Raw genomic sequence first — 10,000 nt, 5'->3', positions numbered from 1 at the left:
TATTGGGTCACCATGACAACAAAATAGCCATCTCAAAACACCCTATACTTTGTCTTTGAACGCGTAAATCTCAAAAACGAATTCGGTGATCTGCATTTTTTTATTGCTGGAGCGTGAAAAGCAGGCTAAGATAAAACTCTACGCAAAGTTGAAAAAATTCTCTGGAGCAGATTCATAGCCACCTTCCCAACTGGAAAATTTGAAGGTGGATCTGAATCTGCTCCAGGGGTTTTTTTTAATCCTTCCAATACGACATTCCCTCCAAATTGTTGAAACCGGTTCCAGCCACCTTAAACGCAGCTTTTTACTATCTCGGCCAATCAAACAACAGTGTTTTAGATCCCCTGTATGGCTCCAAAGACCATGGTGTCGGAAACTTCACCAGCTAGACGAAAGGCAAGGATAAAGCCAAGGTAAACCACTGAATATATTAAGAATGCAACCAGAAGTCGATAAAATAACTCTCAAAGCTCGTAAGCCACTCATGAACGCACCGCGGGCCTATTTTTTATGTTACTGTTGTAGCTGCTTGATTTATTCTGCCTGGAGATGCTTAACTTGACAGTGGGAGACAGGGACACCCAACTAGTACATACTTTTAGGAAAATAATTATATGTATCTGTTTGAAAGGAAGGAAGGTGGGATAGACTAATCAAATAATTATTGGAAGTCAGACTTTCAAGGCACACTAAGATTTTGGACATTTTTCTGAGGGGATTTCCTAGAAATGTCTGAAAAGTAGAGAAGAGTAGAGATTTGGAAAAACCACATTACGTCCACATTGAAGAATGCCAAAATTTAGTATGAATCAACTGTGATATTGAAAATAGCAAAAGATTTGAAGATTTATAACTTCTATCAATTTTGCCAAAGTTTGCAGTGTGAGAATCATATTTTTAAGGAAAAGCTAGAGGACTATGTGATGTAAAATTTTCGATCAGATCCGTCATAATTGCTAATACTTTCAAGAGAGAAAACTCAAAAGCCACCTCGAAATTTTTACAGACCTTAATTTCCCCTAGAACATCCGAACAGATAAATATTATGTAGAGCAGCTACAAACTCACTAAACAAGCTCTGTAATTGCTCCCGAGCTTTTAAAGCATTGTGGAAACCATTTTAGGTAATTTTGACCAATTGTAAGACAGCCAGTCATTAGATGCCCCTGAAGAGAGGTTAAGATTGCCTTCTTAAAAAAGATGCAGGCATGTCTGGTTCTTAATAAAAGTACTACAGACGAATAAAATAATTATTATTCACTTTTATTAAATTTTGAATTTACCACAAATATTGCATTACTAGCATTCTCAGTGGCTCACTCAATCCTTTTATTTGCTCACCATATGACTTTCAGTGGAAACTTAATATGGCCTTTGTTTGATAAAATTGAAATGGTCCAGAGTTTAATTAAATGTAATAAAACAATAATAATCATTATTATTATTCCAGCATCCTGTCCAAGGAGATGGGGGGAGGGAATAGCAATACTCTCAGTCACTTCATGCTACTTGAACCCAGGATCAATAACCGGCCATAATGAACTCCTTGGGATCATGGGCGACTTTACGTCTATGCATTTGTTCCATTCACGCCTGTTGGGTATGAGATTTGTAAAAGCCAATTCAACACTTAATGACTTGTCTACTATTTGCCATCTGAAATCCAACGCCCACTCATGGTCATAATAATATTGTTAGTTAATGGTGTTATTTAGTCATTATGCAATCTCTAACCAGATCAGTGGCTGGTATGATGTCGACAATTCTCCCATCTGTGATTATAATGATAATACTTGCTTGGGTCCCTGCAGACAAAGATAACAATCAAAGGGGATACTAAGAGAAAATCCAAGTGCTTCTAACAGAAGTCGAACCTACACTGTTGGACCTTCCAAATACTCTTTCAGATGCCCTACCACTGAACTAGTCCAATGGCCCAGCTTCTAAAAGTCTTCTGTAGGTTATAGCATCTCAACAAATACTGTAACTGGAGGGTGATGGGATAGACTCATAATAATTATTCAGATCACTCCGATTTTTTGGTTGCATGCGTGAGTCACCATTGGTATTATCCCCTATCTCTTGAAATGCACAATCCCCTTTGCAACAATCGGAGCAGCACCATACAGTACTGAAATACAATAGTACCGGTTTATTTTATAGTTGACACTGAAGCTGCCCCTGCTGCTAAGTATACTTGTATGCAGAATTCAATGTGTCCAGGGCCCAGGTAGAGGAATGGCTGTTTACATACCAAGCAGCTTTAGCATAGGGGAATAATTATTCATGTTGAAGTGGGGAGAGAACAAATCCCTTTATTGGTACTGAATTTGAAAAGGGTGTTGCATACTGGTAGTTTCGTGTCGTTGGAAATGTAAAAGGTTTGATCATCATGGCGGACATGGTGGTATACAAGTAGAAACAGAAACTAATGGAAACGCAAGGTCAATTTTTACAAAAATTTTGCCACCATTAGAAAATGTAACATACTGAAAAGGATGAAGTTTGTTAGTTTTAATTTGGAGCAGCACCATACAGTACTGAAATATATTAAGTTAATTACAGGCTGCAGTGCCTCTTAGGACGGCTGTTCAAGCCATTTATGAATAAAAAGCAGCAAAAATCCATGTTTTCTTCGCTTAAGAACCCCAAGAAGAAATAAAAATTGTGACAGAAACTATGCAACCCTTGCAAGTTATTCACACTGGACAATATTTATTTTCATCCTAGAGGCTGTGGTTCCTTCAGTCTGCACCAAGAATGACAACCTCCAGCTAAATCCTAAAAATACGCAGTCCCAGGAAAGCATGCTTTTGTAACCATAATCATGACAAACCGATATTGTTAAAATTTCTGAGAGTCAGCAGAGAAGCTGAAAGTTGACATATGGACTTCCTAGCTTGGAACTGGTTACGTGGAGTTCTTTATTCTCCATGCAGACCAAATAAATTGCCTCTCCTTGGAACAAGAATGGAAAAAATCATTATTTAAATAAAATAGTGATTAATTAACAATAGTGATTTTTTACTCACCACCAAGTTCCTTGATTTGATCATTTGCCTTAGAAAAGAAATGGAAATAAATCCAATTGAGAAGTCAAGAAAAATTTAATTGCACCTTGTTGCTTGAACCATGGACACACCTCTCAATTTCCCTGTTATCAAAAGTTGAACTTGATTGATTGATTGATTGATTGACGGATTGATTTAAGTTTTACCATGTTGAGGCTGTCGCACAACTGGGTGAGGCTCCAGTTACAGTACAATGTGCCTTTCTGAGACCAGTACACAACACTCTTTGCAATAATGCTGGGTTCTTTAACAGCCTACAGAATTTACTAACGAGGGCTGTGAGACGTGGCTTAAGGTTAATATCGTCTTTATCAGAGAAGACTTTCAAGTGTAACCATAAAATTTTATGGAGGCTGTTATAACAAAGGCAGCACTTTCTCCTCAGTTATATTTTAAGACCCTGAATGTTGGTCCACCAAAGGTTCAAACTCCCTGCATGGTAGCTGTCCAATTCTCTTGACAAAGAAATCAGAATATTAAAAAACTACCGGTATTGTTTCATTTATCTCGGATAGTGATTGAATTCAACATTATTAAAGCTAGACCTTCGGCAGAGAAAAATCAGGACTAGATCTTTGTTTCCACCTACACTGTAGGAAGTGGGTGTCGGTATTATATATCAGAGGTTTTGTGTGTTATTATCTCAAGTGATTTCATTTTTGAATTTTTTTATGAGGGTGCACTTATTTTAACTAATGAAAGGTCTCTACCTTATACATGTATGTTCCCAACAAAAATTGTGAGGAACCCATTGACAACCAGAGAGAGAAAAGAAAATAATGTAGTATAATGTTTGGCAAAATCCTGCCAATCCCAGTTGCATCTTTAGACATTTAGCTCCCTTTATCACTCTTGGTCATGACTCAATGAAACAACAAAAGTGTAGAAACCCTTAGTCAGCTGCTTTATAAAAATTGTATAAAATTACTGGTATGAGATTTTAAACTTTTAATTACAAACTTTTTATGAGTTTTAAAAAAAAGTTGTAAAACAGCTGACTAGGGAAGAAGTCTCTTATGATGGTTTCCTCATTAGTGGTTTCACCCATCCACTGCTGCAGAAGGTCGAGTGCCAAGGATAATCTTGTCTAAAAATAGCTGGAGTTTCCTTATGCTGCATCTCCAAAGGGAGATGGAAGGGTTCCAGCTGATAGGTTTAACCACCGACCAGTTGGCTCATCGGGCTACTGTGTGGGAGGTTGCAGGATCAAAAACTCTGGATAGAATAACGCTCAATAACTGAGGAGAACTTTAGTGCTGCCTCAGGGTTCGTACTCATTAAGTTAAGAGTTTTTCAAATTTCATGACTTTCCATGACCTTTTCCATGACTTTTTCCAGTTTTCCATGACCTAAAGTTTACATGTAGCTGCCAGTTTTGAAAATTGTCAAAATCGTCCTTGTTTTTGGGGTATTTTCTGACATAACTCGCCTGCTTTTTATTTTGTCCTTGCTTCCACTTCTGCAATAATTTACGTACCACATTTAACTATAATTTTCCATGACTTTCCATGACTGACAATTACATTGCATGACTTTCCAGACCTGGAAACTGAAATACTTCAATTCCATGACTTTCCAGGTTTTCCATGACCCTTACAAACCCTGTGCCTTTGCAAAAACCAATGACGTACATCTGCAAATGGTTAGACTCTCTATTCTTCTTGGATAAGGGCAATAAACCGTAGGCCCTGTCTCACAACCTTCAAAGTTCATAACCCTGTGAGACGTACAGAAGAACCCACACAATATTTGCACAGAGTACAGCATGGAGTTCCCAGTGTTGTGGTCTGTCCTCTACGCTATAGCTAGACGACTGTAAGTTAGAAACTGTAAAAGGTTAATTGTGGCTCCCTTTCTAAAATAGAGTTATTGTATCGTATGATATCTAGAGTGATAGTTTTGACATTCCATCCCATTTCCAAGAATTACAAATGAAGGCTTCTTATCAGCAAAAAAAGAGCTTGCCCTTGCAGAGATGAGTGAGGGAGTCTAGTGACATGAGTAATAATTATTTGTATCTGCTGTTGAGATCGGAAGAAGCTTTGAGTTGATTAGCAGAGGGTGAGTAGAAGTAATATGTGTACAGAAAATGCACAAAACAAGTACAAATATTCGATGATATTGTACAGTTAGTTATTTTACACTTGGTTATTGTACAGTAGAGAACCTTTTTGACTAGTTTAGGTGCTGACATTTGCCCAGTGCTTCCCACACGAGGTCCCACGATTTATGAGTCAAATGGTCAATGAGTCAATGAGTCATGAGTCAATGAGACTCACAGTCAATATTGCAATAACTTATTGATTAAGCCTAAGCCCTTGTTTCAGTCATTAGGCATAAGCAATCTCTGAAATTTTATCTTAAAATCTTATGGGTTAGGGTAACTGCACTAACTCATTGACTCACGACTCATGACTCATTGACTCATTGATTCATTGACTCATAAATACTTGATACTCTTCCCACACACACAAATCTTTCACACTTTCTCGGTTGTTTGTACACATTCTCGTTGTTTGTAATTGACTCGCCCTAGTGGACCATTAAAATACAGCCCAACTCCCAAAATTACTCAGCGATACTACAATCCAAAACATCTCATAAGATATATTTATTGGACATGCAGTTGTATTGCAAGCCCAATATGTCGTCTTCTGCAATAAATGGAATTTTAAAGCTTCTTCCCTGTCTTTAGTGGTACATGTAGCATGCAGCCCTTTATTGTTACTGTCATGTAAGACACAGCTGTTAAATTTGAAGCTGTTTAATGCATGCTTTCTGGTAAAATATTTGCCAGTTGTTTGACAGCACATCAGAGTCTACATACCATTTCCAGAGCTTTAGCCAATCTTGTGCCCCCACCTACATTCACCTTCCGTAATTCTGCCAGTCCTTTGTTTATCTTTGCTCTAAAATTGAGAAGCAAGTGAACCATAATTTACAAGTGTTATTATAATGGGCTGAGGTGTCCTGTATTGTGAAATGTTGAGTTGGATGCTAAGGCACCAGTATTTCAGTGGCCATTATTTTTGTTTCACACTTTTTTTCAGTTACATGTATGATTGACATTCTTGTGTTCTGTTGTACTCCACTGAGGAAATGGAGATCTATGCACGCGTGAAGTAGTTTCCATAGCCCTGTGCATATATGTCATTGAGATGATTTTTTATGTAAATGCGAGGGTCTGGACGCATGTCTTTTCATATCATCGTCATCACCATCATCATCATTGTCATCATATCTTTTTATGCCCTTGGATTTTAGAGCAGCTTGGTGTAGCTATAGTACCTCCACGGATTTTACTCCCAGCCATGAAAATAATATGTCCACAAAGGACAGACTACATTACACCAGTAAACTTTACCCTAAACTTTGCAAAATATAGTGTGTGGCTGCTTTTATGTACAGTACATGTAAAACAGCGTGGTTAAAAACATTGAAGGGTCATGAGACAGGGCCAACAGTTTGTCATCCTTATCCAAGAAGACTAGAGAGTCTACCCATTTGCAGTTGTCATTATAAAAGTAGCACATTCTCCTCAGTTATTCCCTGTGTGTTGGTTTGGCTGGAGTTTTGATCCCACAACCTCGCACAAGGCAGTCTGCTGCTCAACCAACTGACTGGTTGGTGGGTACATGTATTGATGACATTCTTGTGTACAGTATCATGCCTTGTTGTAACTTGTTTTCATAATCCAAAGGATAAATAAAAAGCAATATCCCAGTACATGTACATGTACATGTGTAATAAGTACATGTAGGGCACAAATATTGACTGTAGTAACCAATTCCTGATTAACCCCCATAATTCTGTGAACTCAATATACCTTGACAAAAAAACTCACCTGTCACCTGTCAATCTCAATACAGTTTCTGTAAGACTGATTTCCGAAAAAGTAATAAATGACACGCGCACACCTGTGCTGGATATAACATAGGAAAAGTGATATGAATGTACATCTTGAACTTAGTTGAATGCTAATTAAAACAAGTTAACCACCACGAGCCCTAGACTGGTCACAGGTCAAGCAGTACAGGGTTGAGCCGTTGGTAGTTAAAGGGTGACACAGGGGTTTCAACAAGAAGTGAAGTTGGCAGCTGGCTTAAGTAGAATAACTGACTTTATTAGAACTGGTCCTAGATAAAAAGGAGAATTCTGATTGGTTCTCTGAGCTGTCCAAATTTTGCAGCATATATAGGTTGCCAAACTTTTCCCATTTTCTGTTTTCATTTTCTTTGACATAAAAAGAAAAATGCCAGGAATGTTTAATTTTTATTTAGTCATGTGAGTTTCAGTGCAAATTTTACATGTACCTCCCAGATTATCGAGATTATCGATGCAAAGCTTGTGTTCATGCTCTTATGATGTATGAGTCATGCTTCTGGTTTACTTGTACACAAACGTTTTGTTCAGAGCACTTTCACTTGCACGCTGAAAGATGAGATTAATACTATTCGGCTTTGTCTGTATCGACTTTGTCTGTATCGCGGCCCCATGCCCCATTGGGGGCAATAAGGACTAATATATAATTTTTTATATATATATTGTCTGTATCGAACGTTCTTGTTTGATGTGTGGTGCAAGATAAACAGTGATAGTCTGGCACAAAATTTTAAGCCTTGTTAGCTGGAAATTCGTTTTGCTGCCACATGTCCAATGTTTTCCCTGAGGATACATGTAATTCGCCGCAAGGATTCCAACCAATATTTCCCAGTACGGACCTCACACTACTTCAATAACATCTATGCGCTCTTAGGGGTGTCTCTGGGCATGCCATTTTTAAAAGAATGCTCCCAAATGCCACATTTCACAAGCAAAATTGATGATCATGTTTAGATGACTTTGTGTTGTCATTTTCCAAAAATAAATACCAGTTATTAACCGAGAGTAAAGTCATTACAGGGAAATCTCAGACCAAGGCCTTGATGTATGGACTGAGCGATAGTGAGGTCAATACATCAAGGTTGAGGTCTGAGATTTCCCTGTAATGACCGAACAGACAAGAATAATAACTAAAGTTATTTATTACATGGCCTTTTTTTTGCTCAGTTTTGGCCCGTTCTTCATCCTTTGGATAATAAAACTCGCTCTTGCTGTCGCTCTCTCTGTCGCTCATACTAAAGAAGTATCTGTATGCTAGTTTTTTTTTAAGTTATTTAAAATATAGTTGTACTTTGTCCATATTGTTTGTTGTTTTCGCCCACATGCTCATACCTGTAGCTTTTAGTCTCAACTCAAAAGAACCGTCGAGCCGAGAAAAATTTTCATAATGCCCGGTCATTACAAGAAAATCTTGCCCGCTCAACAGCCAATCAGAGCACGCGTACTATTGTAGCCATATAATAAAGAGTTTTAATCTGCCTAATTTCTCAATTAGGAAAAAGAAGTAGCCTCCAGCCTTTTCGTCGACTGTGATGACCGCACTCATTAAAACCACTGTAGCTGTCTCATGGAGAGTACATGTAGCTAAGAAATGCCAAAAGGGTCAAACAGAAGTGAAAGCAGTCAAATAGTAAAGTGGTCAACAGCCAAATGCATAAGTTTGGGTTCACACTGATTGTTACAGCTTTGTCACAGCATGGCAGGTTTCTTTTACAGGTCATGGGTCACAGGTCACAGGTCATTGTTTTACTAATACAGAAAGCATCCTAAACAGTCATACAAGCTAACCTTAGGCCTAATTAGACCTAAAGAAAAGTTTTTAGGCCTAAGGTTAGCTATTATGAATGTTTAGGATGCTTTCTGTATAAGTAAAACAATGACCTGTGACCTGTGACCTGTAACAGAAACCTGCCGGTCACAGCAATGTTCCACAATGTCTCAGGAAGTTTGTGGTGGCATTGAGCATTTGGTCAGCCAGGCCACTTTCCTTGAATTCAAAGTCTAAATTCTACTTTTTAATGGTTTCATCCTCTTGGAATAAGCCACTTAAGAACTAAAAGTTCATAGAATTCAGGGAAATCAGAGTTGGAGAAGTTTATTCAGGGGCACCCAACAAGAATATAGTTCAAAACCACTTAAACATAGCATTGTTAAACGTATTTTAGTATTTAAAGGGTAGATATAGGCATATTTTTATCCCCTAAAAATTTTTCATCGGTTCGGATTTCCTTGCTGAAAGTCTAGTGATCCAAAAATGATAGGGATCAAAACTTACCTTTTCGAAAATTTCAGCCAGAAAAAAGGCTCCCGAAAATTCTACAGTGTAAGTGACCTTTTTAGAATAAAAATGTTCAAAAATCCTAGGAGAGGCAGGCAAGCAAGAAATTTTACAACAAATGTTCTGAAAATTCTAGATCTCAAATTGTCTTCCGAACAGATATTATCCAAAAATTGAAATTGGGTGCCCCTGTTTATTACTTAATTCTTTTACTATTTTACATGTGTTACCCTCTTTAAATAAAGTTTGATTGATTGATTGATTGAACAGTAGTCCAATGTTATCATAAAACTTGTTATTTGATTTTCATTTTTATTTTGTACTTCGCAATACATTGGGCCAGATTATTTTGTTTTGTAGCTCCATATTGGGCAATTAAGCCTCAAACTTTTAGTTGCCATGGTACATGTTAAGTCGCCAGTGGTGACCTGGCGACTGCTAAGTTTTTAGCCCTGTTATATTATAATACTATTATTAGAGTACAATATACTGCCTCGTTTTTGTAAACAACAAGTATAAATGCCATCTGCAGGTTAGCTAGAGGTTAGAATTAACAAATGAATGAAAACCTTACAGTCAATGCAGGCTGACATATTAGATTCATACTATATACACTGGACATTAATCAACTTACCCAGCAAAATTGTTTACTGTGTTTTCAACAAAATCAACAGTCTGGCCATGAAAATGGTTTGGAGTGACACTGCCAGATCTGAAAGCATTAATCAAATGTACAAAAAATTAAAAATCCAACTACATGAATGGATTC

At 37.6% G+C, this 10,000-nt stretch overlaps 1 protein-coding gene across 1 annotated transcript in view; it reads right to left on the bottom strand.

Moving 5' to 3' along the window:
* The window catches only part of LOC138003811 (anthrax toxin receptor 2-like), a 66,909-nt gene that overhangs the window by 55,271 nt on the left and 1,638 nt on the right, over window positions 1-10,000 (bottom strand). The window contains exons 2-6 of the mRNA XM_068850060.1: window positions 9,866-9,943; window positions 6,916-6,993; window positions 5,899-5,980; window positions 3,033-3,060; window positions 1,735-1,805 (exon numbers count right to left, since the gene is read on the bottom strand). Coding sequence (XP_068706161.1) covers window positions 1,735-1,805; window positions 3,033-3,060; window positions 5,899-5,980; window positions 6,916-6,993; window positions 9,866-9,943 — 337 coding nt within the window. The remainder of the gene's footprint in view (window positions 1-1,734; window positions 1,806-3,032; window positions 3,061-5,898; window positions 5,981-6,915; window positions 6,994-9,865; window positions 9,944-10,000) is intronic.

The sequence above is a fragment of the Montipora foliosa genome, chromosome 5 (assembly GCF_036669935.1).
Source record: "Montipora foliosa isolate CH-2021 chromosome 5, ASM3666993v2, whole genome shotgun sequence".
Lineage (NCBI taxonomy): Eukaryota > Metazoa > Cnidaria > Anthozoa > Scleractinia > Acroporidae > Montipora > Montipora foliosa.
This window is presented reverse-complemented; position numbering and strand designations above follow the sequence as displayed.